This window comes from Numenius arquata, chromosome 17, assembly GCF_964106895.1.
Source record: "Numenius arquata chromosome 17, bNumArq3.hap1.1, whole genome shotgun sequence".
In the NCBI taxonomy this organism is placed as follows: domain Eukaryota; kingdom Metazoa; phylum Chordata; class Aves; order Charadriiformes; family Scolopacidae; genus Numenius; species Numenius arquata.
The window spans coordinates 12,742,571-12,761,994 of record NC_133592.1 but is presented as its reverse complement, the minus strand read 5'-3'; the positions used below and the strand labels follow the sequence as shown (position 1 = coordinate 12,761,994).

Sequence of the window (19,424 nt, the reverse complement as noted above, 5' to 3'; positions counted from 1 at the left end):
GCTCCTCTGCAGGAGTGTCCTGTGGCACGTGCTCAGGCAGCTTTAGGAGCAGAACAGAATCACTGAATCTTCATGGTTGGAAGGAACCATCGAGTCCAACCATACACACACACAAAAAAAAGAAAAACACAACAATCTCAGCAACAAGAACACCTTTATTGATTTATTTGTCATGTTCCCTTCTAGAAGGTGGGTGCAGGAGGTCTGGTGAGGAGCTGGTTCAGATGTACCTTCAGCTTCTCAAGGAGCCCCTTGTGGATCTGAGAACAACTTGGTGAATCAGCAGAGCCTCAGGGACTCACACCAAGTCCCTGCAGCATCAGAAAATACAGCATTCTCTTTCCTCAGCTGCCCTGCCCGTTGCACAGCCAGAGTACCGGTCATCAGTGCTTGCCCAGGAGTACCCCCTTTCCCTGTTTAAATGCACAGCAGGGCAGAGCCACCAATAAATCAGTTTTGTGTGTTCTTTGCCTCTGCCCTGTGCGGGGTGTGCGAGTTACAAGCACGTCAAATAGCTCAGCACATCGCTGCTCCGCGCTGGTCCTGCTGCCACAACACCCTCAGGGGCTGTGTCCCGGTGCCTGGCGGTGGAGGCTGGGGAGAACCATCTCTGGAGAAGGGCTTTCCTTAAAACTACGCTGTTATTTCCTCCTTTTTTTTCACGTGCAGCGCCTCAACGAGAACCTGGGAAAGCTCACAGCCAAGTTTGAGAAGGCCACTTCAGACAAACTCAAATGTCAGCAAGAAGCTGAAGCTACAGCGTGTACCATCGCTCTTGCCAACAGGCTGGTGAGTGTCAGCAGATGCAGCTCCGGTGGCGTGAATGGGAGGTACCAGGTGCCGAGATGCGAACCGTGCCCGCACAGCACGTTACATCCTCTGATTATTTTTGTTTTGGAATACATTTCCTGCACTGCAGCAAGTTCCCGTAATGAAAATGATTTTGCATTGGCTGTTTTCATACCCCAGGGTAAGCGCTGCTCATATGTAAGGGCACTGGCTCTGCTCTCTTCACAGCTCTCATCGCCTGTTTGTTACTTAAATGTGTGATCAAATACTGATGGGCTAAAACTAGATGACTCAAAAATCATATGGTGGGAACGCTGGTGGGAATGTGGCAGTAGCTTTGCAGGTTTTGAAATGACAAAATGTTAAGAGTGAAAAGCTCTAAGGGCGCAGCGTGTATCCCCGTTATCAGCCCATCGGTATGCATCCCGGTCGGCTGTGTCTTCAAAACATGCAGCCTCCTGCTCCTCCATGGGGGCAGTGCCCTTGTCACGGCTTCACAGATAAGAGACACAGAGATAATGTGTTCACGCTGTTCTGTCAGCTGGAGCCCCCGCTCACATCCAGCGCTGGAGTGGCCCTTAATGCCTTGTATTTTGGCTTCTGCTTGGGCTGTTGGCTTGGAGCGAGCCGGTTCTTCCTCCAGGCAAGGCAGCAGGGCTGCAGGAGAGCATCCCGAGCCTGAGCCCTGCCCTGGCAGGCGGTGGGGTTGGAGCTCGTTCATCTCTGCTGACTCGAGCTCCCCCTCTGAGCACACAAAGGCAGCCTTGACATTGTCTTGGTGGAGAGCCCCAGTTTTTATGTGCTTTTGAGACGTCTGACTCACTACGGCTGCAGGGGAGGTGCAAGCAGAGGTACAGATTTAGAATCATAGAATCGTTACAGTTGGAAGAGACCTTTAAGATCATCAAATCCAACCATTAACCCATCTCGGCCAAGTTACCCCTAACCGATGTCCCTCAGCACCACATCTGCCCGGCTTCTAAATACCTCCAGGGATGGTGACTCCACCACTGCCCTGGGCAGCCAATTCCAAGGCTTGATAACCTTTTCTGTGAAGAAATTTTTCCCAATATCCATCCTAAACCTCCCCTGGAACAACCTGAGGCCGTTTCCTCTTGTCCCATTGCCTGTTCCTTGGGAGAAGAGACCAACCTCCCCCCTGGCTACACCCTCCTTTCAGGGAGCTGTGGGGCGCGTTGAGATCTCCCCTCAGCCTTCTCTTCTCCCTGGACAGACATGGGCCGTCTGCTCCCCCACGGCCTCTTCACAGCTCTCGGTCTGTGACGTCCTGCGGGTCCCTGCTCTGGGGCGGGATGTGGGCACAGCTCGGTGCGTGGCTCCTGCCCGAGACCTGGCAAAACTCACTGGAAAGCACGGCCCCTTCTTCATGGCCGCACGGGCTAGTTCTGTAGCAGCACGGAGAGGAGGCTGCCGCACTGCCCTCCTGCCCAGGAGTGAAGGGGATGTTGTGTTCAAACCGCTGTCTTTCCCAAGAGGCCGTTCCTGTGTCCCCAGGGAATGTCCCCTGTTTGGGGATGGAGGTCAGTCTGAGTGTGTCTCTGCTCCTGCTGGTGGGGCTGGTGGCAGCTGAGGCAGAACGCAAAGGTATTTCTCGAAGGGATGCTGGATGCAGGTTTCTCTGCTTGTTTTACCAGTTCCTGGTGGTGTTGGGCTGTGATTTGTGTGTAATTTGTACCTATCCCAACGCAGAATGCAGTGATACAGATAAAAAGATAGCCAAATGGTTAAGCTTTTTCCTTTGGACGTGGAGAGTCGTGCCCACTTCTCGGTTTCATTCTCTCAGACCTTCTTAGGTGACCTTCAGCAAATTGCTTTGGCCTGGATTTTTGGAGCTGTTTAGATTGCGGTGAATTTTCATGGACACACAAAAAAGCTTACGTTTAGTGGGGCACCGCAGTGCTGCCGGGACCTGCCCGGTTCCCCTGCTCCGCGCTTGTGTACTGGGAAACTTCTGAAAAAACCTGTCCTCTGGGTGTCTCCTTTGGGGAACGGGAGCGCAGCCGGGGCTGCCGCGCCGACAAACACCGTCAGGACGGCGGTATACTCCATCCCAGGGGTCAAAGCCAAACAGCAGATAAGTCCCTTCCCGTACCAATTTAGATCTCTTTATGCAATCACCGAAGGAGTTTTATGCTTTCTAGTTGTTTAGGCTAAATCTCCCTGAATGCTCCCGAACCCTTTCATCAAGACAGAAAAGTGACTTTTCCATTTGAAAGAGCTGGTCGTGTTTCTGGGGAGATTTTGCAGGATGAGTATTTCCCTGTGTCTTTCCACGACCGAACAAAATCCCATTTAAAATGTGCTGTGGAGGTAGATTGTGGCTTATGCAGTAGTCGGTAACCACAAAATACAAGCAGAAAATGTTTCATGAAAAAGAGACGTAGAAATGATGGTTTCAGTTCTTTTCATATAAAGAAGTGTGTGTGAGTGTACGCTTTACGCTGAATACAGCTTAATTTCACCTCGATTAGTCCTGCTGTAACAAACAGAACATGATTTCTCAAAGGTGCGTGCTGAGCGTGTGAATTCTTGGCTTAAATCGTGGCTCTTCATTCAGGTCCAACTGCGATATTCTGATAAGGAAAAAAATGTGGAATTTCAGTTTTGGGTTTTTTTCCGGCTTAGCTGTATTGAGAAAATTGTCCTTGTAAAACGAAACGAGCAAATATTTTAACAAGATGGATTGTCGCTTGTGACGTATGTCCCTACATGATTTTTTAAGTTTAATAATTCCCTTTAAAAGAAAGTATTTTGATTCTGAAATAGAGATTGGACACAGGAATCAAGGTTTCCAAACATCTTGTTTGGCTGCAGTTGTGGTTTTTGCAATGACGTCCCTGGTCCGATGGCTCCGAGTGTGTGTCACTGGCAGCCTAATCTCAGCAAAGCAACAGGAATATATTTGTTTTAAGCGTGTACTTTACCTTTCTCATTAACCAGGAGTGCTCAGGGTCAGGACCTGCCTGAGAGCGGTACTTGGTCACCTCCTCGGCTGGTGCTGGGCTGTGTCCTTCGCTGTGACACGCCTCAGCGTGTTTGTCACTGTTTGGGCACGGTCGTGATGACTTATTTGGCTCCAAAGCCTGTTTCTTTCCTCTTGAAATGCTTTGGATGCGCTGGTGACCAGTTTTGGAAGAAACCTCTCCCTGTCCAGGCTGCAGGAGAAGCAGAGCCGCAGACTGGGAAACCCTGAAACCACTAAAGCGATGGGATGTGGTTACGGACAAACTGCTTTTCCCAGCAGTGGTGTGCGAATGGGAAGAACCACGGGCTCTGCCCCATCACCAGAGGGTGACATTGGCCGCTCCTGAAGGTATTTCAGTCTCTGATATATACACTTAAAATGAGACTGTCTCAGTGAGTGGGTTTCAAGTCTCTAATTGAAGGAACTGAAGCTGGTGACCAGGAGGAGGAGGAGGGTGGGAGAGCAGCCTGACCCGAGCATCGGGAGAACGTGGTGCAGGAGGGTGATTGGATTTTGGGGGGCAGATAAAGGACATCACTAGGGTTTAGGCTTTCTCCTTTGAATGGGATGGTTATTTTTCAGCTCTGCCATTCCTTGCTGAGGCTTATAGGCCATTTTCATTTGAAAGGCTGAGAGACCTGGGGCTGTTCAGCCTGGGGAAGAGAAGACTGAGGGGGGACTTTGTGAATCCTTATCAATATCTAAAGGGTGGGTGTCAGGAGGATGGGGCCAAACTCTTCTCAGTGGTGCCTGATGACAGGACAAGGGACAACGGGCACAAACTGGAACACAGGAAGTTCCGTCTGAACATGCAGAAAAATTTCTTTCCTGTGAGGGTGGCAGAGCCCTGGAAGAGGCTGCCCAGAGAGGTGGTGGAGTCTCCTCTGGAGACATTCAAACCCCGCCTGGACACGTTCCTGTGGGACCTGCTCTGGGTGACCCTGCTCTGGCAGGGGGTTGGACTGGATGATCTCCAGAGGTCCCTTCCAGCCCCTGCCAGTCTGGGATTCTGGGATTCATTTAGGCTGAGTTTGGATGCCTGCTCAAGTACATTGCCCTAGCGGGGACCATGGTCAGTCACATCCCCCTGTGCTGGTGAAGGTGATGCCCAGGGAGGCTGGGAAGCGGTTCTGCTCTGTGTTTGGAGGCATGGAGTGTCCCCAGGCTGTGCCTGTCGATGTGCACAGATGAGACAGTTTAAACATTGTTTTCTCCGTAGTCTGTCAATGTTGTCATCTTCAACCCCCCCCAGCGGCTTCCAGGACCATCCTTCCAGGCTGGACCACCCTTCCCTTTCATTACTAGAGAAAAAACAGAGCCGGGTGGGAGCAAATTCTTGCATCAAGGATCACACAAAACTGAAGAATCATGGTCTTTGTGGTGGTGAGGAAGGTGGGTGCTGGGCAATCCCCTGGATTCTGCTAGAAAATAGCGGCGTGTTTTTTATTGATCTCTAGTTGGGAAAGATCATCGGCCTCACTTACACTGGGTAAATTTTTCAGTCTGTCAGTCCCAAGCGTTGATAACAGATGAGAGGCTGAGAGCTTGGGGAAGCCACTGTCAAACCTGGGCTTCCGTAAAGCAAAGAGGGATGGAGTGGGATTGTTTGCATTCTGGTTTTGCTATGGCTTGCCGAGAGATGAATATACACGTACACACAAACAAAAACACTGTTGAGAGTCTCCTGTGGCTCCAATGTACAGTCTGAAAAAGAGTGCAACAGCAAAGAAGGGAAGAAAACCAGGTATCAGTCCCATTCAGTGTCTGCTGCTGCCACGTCTGTAGATCCAACGATTGGGAAAGAGATTTGAGTTGATGATTAGGAGCTGATGTTGATGCTTGGAGCTCTCCTGATGCTGCAAATAAGCTCATAAATTCTGTTTCTGCTGCTCCCTGCGTCCCAGCCCTCCTAACCCTACCCGACAGTGCCAGAAAAACACTGGAAACGATGGAAAGACATAGAAGCCCCCTCAGTAGTGCGTGAGTCACCCGGGCAGCGCTGCCCGCAGGGACCCTCCGTGGCTGTTGTCTTGGGCTCAGAGCGTGGCTGGAGGGACTGTCCCCTGCGGCTCTGCAGCCTGAGCCTCCGAGTGCCCATCGGTTGGCCGGGGGGGGGGTTCATCTCTCGCTGCCACACGGAGGGTTCCAGCTTCCTACTTGCCTGGAACTTTTTGCAAGGTGGGCAGAAACGCGATGCACGGACAACTGCAGGTGTGTGCCGTCCTGCTCCTGCAGCCCAGCCAGCCTCGGGGCCGGCGGGCAGCTTTAGCCACTGATGGGCAAAGTCACCCAGGCTAAATCCTGCCGCTCTCTCTCTCATTTCACATGGAGCTGAGCACAGGCTGTCGGCTCAAACTCGTCTCTGGAATTGGAATCCCTGAATGAACGCACCTTGGGCAACTGTTTGAAGCTTTAATGGGGGAGAACGTGTCCGCAGCCCACCCCGTTGCAGAGGGAGAAAGGTGACTCTGCTTCTCTGCTGCCAAGCTGCTGTAGCACCCGGCGATGCACGATTACCGGGGGGCTCTGCTTCCTGTAGATCATATGGAAAACATTGGAAGAACGTGTATGGTTAGGATGAGGGATGATTGAAAAGCCTGGACAAGGCCAGGGTTGTTTCTGCTGGAGGAAACTGTTAGAGGTCAGTGCGACTTGCTGGGAGAGGAGGAGAGGAGCACTCGGTTCCTGGGAAACGAGCAGCCCCTGCCCGCGGCTGGGACACGAGCTGCAGCATTGCTTTTGGGGTTTAACAGAGAATCCATTCCCTTCGAGGAGTCTTTATTTAGGCTCCTCGATGGTGAAATCTTACCATGGAGAGAAGCACTGGAGGAGCGAGGACACCGTGTCCCAGGCCATGTTGGTCACATCTCCTCCCCGCCCCATGGCCTGGGAACAGCTCAAGCTGAGATTCCCGTGGGTTCCTCGATACACTGCTTGTCCCGGCTGGTGGCAGGAGAGAGGACCGTGCCATCTTGAGGGAGCACCCAGCACCATCAGCTGTGAATGCAGGCAGAACAGTCGGTGCCATTGCTGTTTCTGAAGGCCTGGTTAGGAAGCATGCAGCTTCTACTGCTGCTGTCAAAACCAGATCACTTCTGCAGCGTGTTCAAGCAGCTGCCTGCGTCCCACCGTAGTGCTGTGCAACACACACCGTCTCTGTGTCACCTCCAGCTTCGATCCAGGAATAGATCCTGACGGCCCTTCCTGATGTGCAATTTATTTGCCATCCAAGACGTGTCACCTGTGTGGCTGTGGGCAAAATAAGGTCCCAGACTTGGAAATAAACCCGTTTGAGGTTGTACAAAGGATACAGCTAACTGAACACAGGCAGCGTTGCTTTGGGTTGACAAGTGAACCAGGGGGGTTCATTTTTTACAGTAAACTTTTACAGAGCCTTACTTTTAGTTTGGCATCTCATGAGCTTCAGATGACCCAGGGAAGATGCTCCAGCATCCAAGGACCAGGGAACGTCTGGGGATCTGTGCACCAGGAAAGGGAGGATGGCTGGTGAGTGGTATTTGTGAGTGGATATGTGCTAATGTAGCAGATGAAATTTAGTGATGACAAATGCAAAATAACGCAAAAAACAAACTGTAATCATGCATTTACATTGATAGGTCCTAATTGCACTATTATCACTCACAAGAGCTCTTGGAGTCGTTGCAGAGAGTTCTTAGAGCGAGCAGCGTGGTGCTCGGCTGCAGGAAGGAAGGCAAATTGAGTATGACAAACGGGTGGGAAAAAAGTCAGGAAGCAGAAGTTAAACAATCCCTGTATCCGTCCAGATCTGTGATGTGCCTGCATCTCGCACGCTGAGCAGTCGAGTGACCCCATCTCAGAAGGGTGTAGGCAACCTAGAAGAGGTACAAAGATGTCTGCAACAGCTTCCATATGGGAAGAGAAGGAATAGATGCGGACTCTTCATTTTTTAAAAGAGGCAATGCAGGGATAGATGTGACAGAGTCCTATAAAATCATGAAAAGTATGCAGAAGGTGAACAGGGAATGATTGTTTGCTGTCCTTCATTATTAAAGAGCTAAAGGTAATCAAATGAGGTGGCTTTTAATTTGCTACTTGATAAATAAAAATAATTCCAGTGAATTCCAGGATCTGCGGTAAAAGACACCTGGGGTTTTTTTTAAGATACTGAAACTGGCAGTAGTGTGGAACCCAAGCAAAGGAGAAGAAAAGACCCCCAGGACCTCAGTGGATAAAAAAGAAATCACCTGAAGAAATTTATTAGGAGTATGGAGAGAGTCTACAAGTATTAGGAAAATCAGATAAATAAAGATTTTTTGGTCTTAGAGGCTATGAGAGCAGTGTGAGAACTGACCTCACGGAGGAAGGACCTCTAGGTAGGTCATCTATAAAAGCTACAAAGGAAAGATGGAAGAAGTGGGGGACGTCTATGCACTGTTACTGCACGTGAGATTAAGGATAATTTAGGTATGATCCCTAAAAATAACCAATAACTTAAAAGTAGTGCTTTGCTTCTTTTTCGACACGTAGGATTGCAGAGGAAGAGATCTGTGGGCTGAGACCAGGGTCTGTCCAGCTTCTGCAGAACAGGGGAGGAAGAAGGCAGGTGTATCTCACGCTCCTGGGCCCTCCACTGAATGAGTCTGGGTGTGCGAGGTAAAACAGAGCTATAGGACTGAGAAGGTGAAAATGGGAATTCCCACAAAAAAAGAGGAAGCGTGACTGCGGTTGAAATAACTGGGTGGTCCGGATATGGGAACCATAGGGATGAGGTGAAATGCAGTGATATAAGATGCAGACGTATAACTATGGATTTACAGCAGATAGATTGATTGTTTTTAAACCAGGAGCACATTGCCAGCAACCAGTGAGGAGCACTGGAATTTCTTTGTTCAGGCTTTGCCCTCCCCGTGGTGTAGCCCTAAGAGAGGCAGAAGTGGTCCTAAGCAGGCCAGGGGCAGCCTTTCTAGTAGGGCTGAGGGAATATCGACATGTGCTGAGGTCAGCAAAAGGACCTGAGGAAACCTCTGCAGCTTTGTGAGTAGGAGGGTGGTTCATGTTCCTGAAGGAGGAACTCGGCTGGGATGGACGGGTTTGGGGACAGCTCTGAGGCTGAGTGGGGCAAAGAATCATAGACTAGAATCATAGAATGGTTTGGGTTGGAAGGGACCTTAAAGACCATCCAGTGCCACCCCCTGCCCTGGGCAGGGACACCTCCCACCAGACCAGGCTGCTCAAAGCCCCCTCCAACCTGGCCTTGAACCCCTCCAGGGATGGGGCAGCCACAGCTTCTCGGGGCAACCTGGGCCAGGCTCTCACCACCCTCACAGCAAAGAAGTTCTTCCCCAGATCTCATCTCAATCTCCCCTCTTTCAGTGTCAAACCCTTCCCCCTCATCCTATGTCTCCCCTCCCTGATCCAGAGTCCCTCCCCATCTCTCCTGGAGCCCCTTTAGGGACTGGAAGGGGCTCTAAGGTCTCCGTGGAGCCTTCTCTTCTCCAGGCTGAACCCCCCCAGCTCTCTCAGCCTGTCCTCACAGCAGAGGGGCTCCAGCCCTTGCAGCATCTCCATGGCCTCCTTTGGCCCCACTCCAGCAGGTCCCTGTCCTTCTAATGTGGGTGGCCTCAGAGCTGGAGGCAGTACCCCAGGTGGGGTCTCACCAGAGCAGAGGGACAGAAAACCTGCGGTCTCTCCTTCTGCTCCTGGGAGGAGTCAGGCTGCCCAGCAGGCAGTTATCACTGACCCAGAGGGACAGGTTTGTCACGGCAGAAAGGCCATCAGGGGTGCTATTGCAGGTGTCTGTTAGTTCCTTTGTTCATTAGAATAATCATAAATGATCTGGATGAGGTGGTGTCTAAGCAGGTATAATATAAATACAGTAGTGATGGAGACTGTCCATAAAGAATTGTAAAAATGATACCAAGTGATGGAGGAATGAAATGCCAGGGAGATAAATGTGAAGTAACGTATATTGGAAAAATTAGGTTTTGCTTTACACGGCCTGTAAGTGATGCTGAGCTCCCTATTAGCATTCAGGAATGAGATGATGGCGTTAAGAGTTCTGTGAGTATGAGCTCTGTGCTCCCAGAGGCAAAGAAAACCCCTCCACAAACCAAAAACCCAAGCTGAAATTGAGTGTTAGGGTTTATTAGGAAAAGAAGAGAGAAAAAACCAGAGAAAAATCACAATCTCACTATATAAATACATTCTAAATAAATCCTGAATGTGCAGCTGAACCTCCGCCCCCTCTGCCGTTACCTCAAAGGATGTGGTAGGATGGGAAATGGTGCAGAGAAGGGAACAATAAAAAGAAGCCGGATAATAAAGATTACATCATTCTGTAAAGATAAAGATTGCAAGGACAGTCAAAAGGCTGCTTCTGTGTGAGGCATTATTGAATAGGCTAAAGCTGCTCAGCCTCAAAAGGAGACGGCAGAGGGGGTATCAAGGGCTCGGAATCACGAGTGGTCTGGAGGAGGTGACAGGAGCATGACTGTTTGCTGGTTTTCCACTGAGCAAACAGGTTTTAGCAATTGAAAAGGTCAGGCAGCACAGAAAGGATTTCCTTTTTTTTTTTTTTTTTACAGAAAGCAGGGCTAAACTGTCTCTATCTCCTGGCCACAGGGTGCTGTAGATGCCAGAGGTTGGTTGACATCCGTGGCAGCTTAGACTCAGTCATGAAGGAAAAAGTCATCAGTGGCTTTTAAGCACAAAGGTAGAAGCTCCATTTGAGAAGGTCTTTAACCCCCAGTGGTGGGAAGCTGGGAGATGGGGCTGCTGTCGGCAGAGAAGGTGACGAGGGAGGTGGTCCCTGGGTCTGTCCCAGCAGAGCTGTTCCTGTGGTTGTGTGTTTCAGAAGGGACCTACACCAGCTACACCAGCTTCCTTTGCTCGGCCAAGCAGAGCACACTCCCTAGAAAATGCCGGCTGTCTATAAAAGCATCTGGAGGTGGATGTGGGTGGAAGGAGAGCTGTTTGAGCTGGAGGACAGTGTCTGTATGAGAACCCATGCACAAACTGGACAGGAGTAAATTTGTGTTTGCAATCAGAAGGTGGCTCCTAACCCTCAGAAGGCAGCAAGGTCCTACTAGAAATAAGACTTGGTCAAGTCGGAACAAGTTCCAACTCAAGTTGGAAGGTGTGATGGTGGAATTCAGTGAGGATCTGAAGGTGGTGCTTTCCCAACCCAGGGACCTGTGTTCTCCCTATCAGTTTAAAACAGCAAAATAACCCAGTTCAGAGGAAGGAGTTATTCAGGGTGTTCCTAAGGCTCATCCTAGGGATTAGTGTTAGAGCTGGGCCTGTTTAACATTTAACAGTGACCTGAAAGGAGACAGTGTCGTATTAGTCACAGTTGCAGCACGCCTTAGCTGGGGAGGTTTGCAAAAGAGAAGCATACAGAGGAATTTTTAATAAAAATGAGAAATATGAGAAATAACCCTAAGCTTGTGTGGACAGTATACGGAAGAAGAAAAACAGAAAGTGCTGGGTGGCCTGTGTAAGAGAAGCACGTGAGCAGAGGGATCTGTACGTTACGTGGATGTTTCCAGAGCACTCTGACAACAGGAGAGGGACTGTGAATTTGACAGAAGCTTTGGCATTCTCCATCTCAAGTCCATGAGGCCAACTTAAAACTGGTTTGGGTTTTTCTGGCTTGTGAGCCTGAGGAATGCCTTCTATTCATATTCCCAAGCTGTGTTTCTCAGTCAATGGAGCTAGTTTTCTCCTTAAAAAAAAAAAAAGTGGGGTTGGCAGGGATGGGAGGTCAGAGTATTTCCTGTAATCACAAGACTTTAGGAACGAGGGACCAATGGTACCCTGAAAAGCACCAATGGCCACAGTTGTCCGCTCATGTAGAGATGTCTTGCTTTACAAGGAGATGCCATACCCTCTTCAAAGCTGGTAACTCCCCAGTTGGACTGTTTGTGCACTGGGTGCTCATGAAAAGTGTCCCCGGGGAAGTGTTTTCTTGACAGAGCCTTAAGGAAAGGAAAATGTAGACCCAAGGGGACGGTGATCAAAATCCCATCTACCCGGGGTAATAATGAATTGTGTGAAATAGCCAAGGGCTGTGGCTGTTGGAGAGGAGTGCTCTGTGTGAGAGAGGGTGTAACGAGGTGTGAATCTGTGGCATTAAGGCAATTAACATCTGATGAGCTGCCTCAGGAATCCTTACGCAGATATCTTTATGTGAATTCCTGCTGGGGAAGTGAGGGATTTTGCCTTGATGATTTTGGAGGAGCTGTGGAGCAGACGGCTGGGATTGGGCTGCAGGATGTCACTGAATGGGAGGGGAGAGTCAGCAAAGTAACCACTGAATTATTCCCATCCCCAGGTTTTAAACTTTAGCAAATGGCAATTGAGTTGAGGGACAAGGTATGGACACGGCCAGATCCTGAGATAGTGCTTGAAGAACCACTGCGATGACCAATTTGATTTGGCAATTGTAGGTTGGGGGACTCGCCTCTGAGAATGTGAGATGGGCTGAAGCTGTGAAGGACTTCAAACAGCAGCAGAGCACCTTGTGTGGTGACATCCTGCTGATTACGGCCTTCGTCTCCTACCTGGGCTACTTCACCAAGAAATATCGACAAGACCTGCTGGAGGGAATCTGGAAGCCGTATTTGCACCAGCTAAAAGTAAGCCCTGATTTCTCTGAAAAGCTGTTGTTAGTGGAATTTACATGGCCATAAATTCTGATGTCCCCAAGTAAGGGGATCCCCCAAATGAGGGGGGGTCCCTATGGAGTTGGATTGAGGAGCAGAATGCAGCCACACTTGATTTGCCCCTCTCTGGGGAAGATGTTGTGGTGTCCTTGCTCCATGGAAGTGACCCGATTCCTCCATGCACAGAGGACAATCCCTGATGCAGCAGCCCCAGCATGGAGCCCAGTGCCAGTGCTGGGGATTTTAACCAGGAGCCAGGGATGGCCTGGAAGGAGGGAGGTAGCGTGGAGCAGGGATTGCTGGAGCAGGCAGAGCTCCCTGCCAGCTCTCCAGGAGGCTTGGAAAAACTCCAGATGGTCCTTCATGCTGGACACAAGCTCTGCTCATGCTGGCCGTGCCTCTCGGCTGATCTCACCCATGTCTTGCTGTTTGGACCAGATGGAGACTGTCGTGTTTTAAACTTGTTTAACGTTTCACTAATTTTTACCAGGTCCTCTCATGCGTCAGTAAATGCAAGTGCTCGGTCTCCTGCAGGACTGGGCTTTTACACATCCCACATCCGTACAGTAACTGGGTGTTATCAATCCTGGGGAAATGCCAACAAGCTTTTACATAAGGTCACACCTGGGCAGCGATGCCCAAATCAAAATGCTGAGAAAAACAAGTTCCTTAGGATGAGAGAGGAAAAAAAAATCATTCCGTATTTCTTAATATTAAGCCAAAAATTTAGTTAAGAAAGGGAACGTTGTTCCAAAAATGGCCTGACTCGACTCTGTGTAGAAATTTCAAGAAGTACCTGTATTTCTAATGTAAGATTAAAGGCCCATTTTGCTCAGATAACTGGCACAGATCGCTTTCTGGTTGTCACACGCAGAAATGGCCTCCCATGTCAGACAAGTGTTTCTGGAGCTGCTAATGCTGTTTTGCAACACAACAGCAGGCGTACCAGGGTGTTAATTAGATTCTTCCAAGCTGTAGTCTCGGAGAGCTGGTAGGGGCAGAGCGTGAGCCGAGCTTGCCCGGCTGGGCTGGGCCGTTCCTGGGGCTCAGTGCAGGCAAAAAGCTTTGGGATGCTCCTGTAGCTTGCGTTCGTTCACTACAGGATTGAGAAACAATAATAGATGAAAACGATCCTGTAGAATGGGAAAACACTGAAAAATATGACTTACCGCTTTTTAATTACTGTCTGAAAGACAGAGCACAGAAGGTCGTGAGTAGTGGCACGGAGTCCAGTTGGAGGCCCGTAACAAGTTCCCCAGGGGTCAGTACTGGGTCCAGTCCTCTTCAGTGTATTCATCAATGACCTGGATGAGGGGACAGAGTGTACTCAGCAAGTTTGCTGATGATACAAAACTGGGGTGGCTGTGCCACCATCCAGCGAGACCTGGACAGGCTGGAGAGCTGGGCCAGAGGAGCCTGATGAAATTCAACAAGGGCAAGCGTAGGGTCCTGCATCTGGGGAGGAATAACCCGCTGCACCAGTGCAGGTTGGGGGTGACCTGCTGGAGAGCAGCTCTGCAGAGAGAGACGTGGGAGTCCTGGTGGACAACAGGATGACCATGAGCCAGCAATGTGCCCTTGTGGCCAAGAAGGCCTGGGGTGCATCAAGAAGACTGTGGCCAGCAGGTCGAGGGAGGTCATCCTGCCCCTCTGCTCTGCCCTGGTGAGGCCACATCTGGAGCACTGGGTCCAGTTCTGGGCTCCCAGTTCCAGAAGGACAGGGAACTGCTGGAGAGGGTACAGCAGAGGACTACAAAGATGATGAGGGGAGTCTCTCATGAGGAGAGGCTGAGGGACTTGGGTCTTTTTAGTCTGGAGAAGAGAAGGCTGAGGGGGGATCTGATCAATGCTTATGAATACTTCAAGGGTGGGTGTCAGGAGGATGGGGCCAGTCTTCTTTCAGTGGTGCCCAGTGACAGGACAAGAGGAAATGGGCACAAACTTGAACATAAGAAGTTCCATCTAAACATGAGGAGGAACTTCTTTCCTGTGAGGGTGGCAGAGCCCTGGAAGAGGCTGCCCAGAGAGGTGGTGGAGTCTCCTTCTCTGGAGACATTCAAAACCTGCCTGGACACATTCCTGTGGGACCTGCTGTGGGTGACCCTGCTCTGGCAGGGGGTTGGACTGGATGATCTCCAGAGGTCCCTTCCAACCCCATAGCATTCTGTGATTCTGTAATTAAGCCTTTCTTGAAATATTTTCCTTGCTGGTGTAGGTCACAAGTCACACTCCCTTGTTTTTTGCCAATACACTGGGAAGCATTTCTCCTTTCCTCCCAGGTGCCGATCCCTGTGACCCCATCCCTGGATCCTCTGACCATGCTGGCAGACGATGCCGACGTAGCAGCTTGGCAGAACGAGGGCCTGCCAGCCGATCGCATGTCCACCGAAAATGCCACCATCCTCACCAGCTGCGAGCGCTGGCCCCTCATGGTGGATCCCCAGCTGCAGGGTATCAAATGGATCAAAACAAAGTATGGCGAAGACCTCCGAGTGATCCGAATCGGGCAGAAGGGGTAAACATCAGCCTTACCACATCGTAATACCTTTTAATGGTTATCTGCCTGTCGTATTTGATGAACAGCGTCTATTTAACTGCGACCATCTGAGCCAATTACGTTGAGGAAAACCCTCGAATGTATTTGTGCATTAGCTGCTTATTCATTACCAAAATGATAGAGATTTCTCATTAAATAGAGGGTCTGTTTAGTGCTTGGCTCAGTTACCATAGAAACTCCTCTGAAACGGAGGATGGAGAGAGCTCTGTGCTGGAGGCTGAGCTACGTGTAGGACTACGGCATCCTCCCTCGGGCTCATCTTATGTGTCGTGTCCTGGCTCGGTTTCACCCAGGGGGGCGAGTAGGGCTTCCTGCCTCTTGGAAGAAGGGAGAGGGCCTGGGCACAGAGGGTGAAGCTGCCGTGAGGGTCACCATGCCCTGTAAACCATCTGGGCTAACTCTGCGCCCCCGCTGGCCCCAGCCCAGAGGTTCTCATTGCAACAGCCCTGCATTGAGCTGCCTAAATCTTTTATGGGAAAGCTTTTCTGCTCCTGGCGCTTATCTCCGCTCAGTGGACAGATTGGCATTCGGCTTTCTCAGTTTCCACCTATCTTGACCCACTGGTGAGCCCCAGCTGGGATGGACCAGACCTAGAGTCAAATCCCTGCTTGGGTGTGAGAGTTGAGATTATTTTTTTAATACAGAGCAAAGCACTGGCAACAGGCGAGAGTGACCCAGGCTTGGTGCTTGCAAGTTCATGTAGATTTGGAGATGTCTTGGGCTTGCCCAGGTTGTTTTGCTGGTACCTCCTCTGCTTTCCTCATGGAAAATAGAAAGAATTTATTAGATTTGATCTCATGTGGGATGAAAACACAGCTTATTTTTTCCTTAGAGCAAACTTCTGTTTCCTGGCCAACCTGGTCACTGTGCCCTGCAGTTTCACTGAATTTCACTGAATTTTTTAGAGTTGGAAGGGACCATAAAGATCATCTAGTCCAACTCCCCTGCCGAAGCAGGATTGCCCAGAGCATGTCAGAGCATGTTACTCAGGACTGCATCCAGGCGGGTCTTGAAAATCTCCAGAGAAGGGGTCTCCACACCCTCCCTGGGCAGCCTGTTCCAGGGCTCTGGCACCCTCACCGTGAAGAAGTTTCTTCTCATATTTGAGTGGAACCTCCTATGTTCCAGCTTGTGCCCGTTGCCCCTCGTCCTCTCACTGGCAACCACTGAAAAGAGTCTGGCTCCCTCCTCCTTCAACCCACCCTTCAGATACTTATAAGCATTGATAAGGTCTCCCCTCAACCTTCTCTTCTCCAGGCTAAAGAGTCCCAGCTCTCTCAGCCTTTCTTCATAAGGGAGATGCTCCAATCCTTGAATCATCCTCGTTGCCCTTCGCTGGGCTCTTTCCAGTAGTTCCCTATCCCTCTTGAATTGGGGAGCCCAGAACTGGATGCAGTATTCCAGTTGTTATTCAAAGCGGCCTGTGGAAGAGTAAGGATCCCAGAGGAGGCCCCTAAATACAAACCTCCAGGATGGCACATGAGGAAGAGACCCTGTGACATTCATCTGCTGCCGTTACAGCTCCCTGGGCAAACACAGCAGCTCTTTTTCCCCTCTCCCCAGCCACGCAGCAGGCTGGCAAGGGCTCCAGGAGGGGAGTTCAGGGTGGTGCTGTGGTGTCTCGGGGCCTTTAGCTAAAAGCATCATTCACTGCCCTTTTGCAGTAAATTAGGGAGTGCTTCCTCACCTGGGAAATGGTGCTTCTTTGCTTTCAAATGCTTTAAGAGGTTTAAACCCACACCTTTCTCTCCCTTGGGTAAGGGCCATTTGAGCAGCTTTGGATCCAGCTGCCGGCATTCTTTCTGGCTGTTTCTTTGTATAAGATACTCTTGGGCTCAGAAATATGGGGGCCGCTGGTCAAGGTTGGGGGTTGCATTGTGCCAACATATTCCTTTAAAGTTTGGGCCTAAAGGTCACTCTGAACTTATTGTCTTAGATCTTTCTGTCACCTCTTGAGGTCCCAAAATCTTAGCTTAGATGAGGAATCTAAATTTTATTCGGTGTAATTATTTGGAGTGATTGAGTGCAGCAGTGATGGTGTGATGGCACCCGGAGAGCATCCTCACCACCCGCCCAGGGCCCTGCTCTCCTCCCCGCAGAGACATTGCGTGAAGGGCAGAGCAGCCCCGAAGGAGAAAGCAGAAGTGCCTGGCCCTGCCCTTCCCAGTACAGGGCATCCCAGTTCAGAGCATCCCCATTCCACAGTCAGATACTGGGCAAAGGGGCCCAGTTCCCTCAGGAGGAAGGAAGCTGTCCTAAATCATAGAATCATAGAATGGCTTGGGTTGGAAGGGACATTAAACATCATCCAGTCCCGCCCCCTGCCCTGGGCAGGGACACCTCCCACCAGACCAGGTTGCTCCAAGCCCTGCCCAACCTGGCCTTGAACCCCTCCAGGGATGGGGCAGCCACAGCTTCTCTGAGCAACCTGGGCCAGGCTCTCACCACCCTCACAGCAAAGAAGTTCTTCCCCACATCTCATCTCAATCTCCCCTCTTTCAGTGTCAAACCCTTCCCCCTCGTCCTATGGCTCCCCTCCCTGATCCAGAGTCCCTCCCCAGCTTTCCTGGAGTCCCTTGAGGGACTGGAAGGGACTCGAAGGTCTCCCTGGAGCCTTCTCTTCTCCAGGCTGAACCCCCCCAACTCTCTCAGCCTGTCCTCACAGCAGAGGAGCTCCAGCCCTCGCAGCATCTCTGTGGCCTCCTCTGGCCCCGCTCCAACAGGTCCCTGTCCTTCTGCTGTTGGTGGCCCTAGAGCTGGACACAGTGCTCCAGGTGGGGTCTCCCCAGAGCGGAGCAGAGGGGCAGAATCCCCCCCTCGCCCTGCTGGCCGCGCTGCTGGGGATGCAGCCCAGGCTGCGGGGGGTTTCTGGGCTCCAGCGCATGTTGCCAGCTCATGTTGAGCTTCTTACCCACCAACACCCCCAAGTCCTTCTCCTCAGGGCTGCTCTCAATCCATTCTCCGCCCAGCCTGGATTTGTGCCTGGGATTGCCCTGACACAGGTGCAGGACCTGGCACTTGGCCTGGTTTAACTTCATGAGGTTATCACGTTCCCACCTCTCCAGCCTGTCTGGGTTCCTCTGGATGGCATCCCTGCCCTCCAGCTTGTTGACCGCTCCACACAGCTTGGTGCCATCAGCAAACTTGCTGAGGGTGCACTCAGTCCCAAATGTGACCCTGGACCCTGGGCAGAACAGAGCTGAAACCTGCTCTTCTTCCTTGCTTTTATGTAAGATTAACTGCACGGGCAGATTCTGGGGGAAACAAAGTATTTGCTAAAAATAATCCCAAGCTGTCCCATGTTTGTCCCCTGATCCTCACGCTCTTTGTTTGGAAAGAAGACACCGTTATTATTGCTTGGCTTGGGAGGTCTGAGACCTGATTCTCTTTGTTGAACAGCCGAGACTCTGCCGGTGCCGCTTTCTGTCCCGCGTGTTGACACCCTCTCACCCCTCTTTCCCTCTCGCAACTTCCGGCACGTGTGTGTCGCTGCCGTCGCAGCGTGGAGCTGCCCTCCCTCCCCCGGCTCCGTCCTTGCTGCGGCGGGTACCAGCGTCATTTCCCACAGGTATCTGGACACGATGGAACGAGCCCTGGCTGCGGGAGAACTGGTTCTGATTGAAAACCTGGAGGAATCCGTGGATCCGGTTTTGGGGCCGTTACTGGGGCGAGAAACGATCAAGAAAGGAAGGTGAGCTTCGGGGAGGTGGGAATGGGCTCTTGGTGCTCTTGTGCTTTCTGTTCCTGGCCTCAAATTGTGGGCGTTCATATAGAGCAGCGCTGACATCCTGCCTTCAGAAGTGAGGATGTTTTAAATCAGGCAATCACAGGTAATTCAGTCACAGGATGGCTTTGAAATAAACCCAGATTCTTCATTTTGTTGTACAGTGTCATTCAGACCTCGTGTAAAAAAGAGACCTGTAATTCTCCTTTTGTAGAGTGACCTTGGTGTCTGTAATTGGCTGTCCTGACACTGAATTATTACCAAAATAGCTATTGCTGTTGTGAAGAAAAAGTAACCTTGGGTTTTAGCAAACACTGTGCACCGCTTAGGGATACAGATGCAGTGTTAAGCATTGAGAATATATAAGTGTTTTTAATGAGGTCAGGTTCTTCGTGGCAGCTGCTGGTCACCCTCCAGCTGAGAGGGGCAGCGAGAGGGGCAGCGAGGGAGTTCACTTTTACCTTCTTTCTGTACTTAAAGTTAAATAAGCACATTTTTAGTGTGTGCTCAAATAAAGGCAAACAATAAAAACTTGTGCTCAGTGCTGAACTTGATCCAGGGGCTCTTTTGATGTTGTTTCACTGGCTTTTGCAGAGCGGAGTCGTCGGCCTTTAGAGGGATGTGTGTTGTTCGGGCTTTCAGAAGTCTCTGCCCCCAGTGGCTTGGCTGCTGGCAGGACCCGGCGTGGGGTGACCCGTGTGCCTCCAGTACCCTCCTGCTTCT

The 19,424-nt window shown here is 50.8% G+C and overlaps 1 protein-coding gene across 1 annotated transcript in view; it reads left to right on the top strand.

Moving 5' to 3' along the window:
- DNAH9 (dynein axonemal heavy chain 9) overlaps positions 1-19,424 on the top strand; it is a 228,924-nt gene that overhangs the window by 119,104 nt on the left and 90,396 nt on the right. The window contains exons 51-54 of the mRNA XM_074160192.1: positions 670-789; positions 12,205-12,393; positions 14,700-14,935; positions 18,546-18,668. Of these exons, the coding sequence (XP_074016293.1) occupies positions 670-789; positions 12,205-12,393; positions 14,700-14,935; positions 18,546-18,668 (668 nt within the window). The remainder of the gene's footprint in view (positions 1-669; positions 790-12,204; positions 12,394-14,699; positions 14,936-18,545; positions 18,669-19,424) is intronic.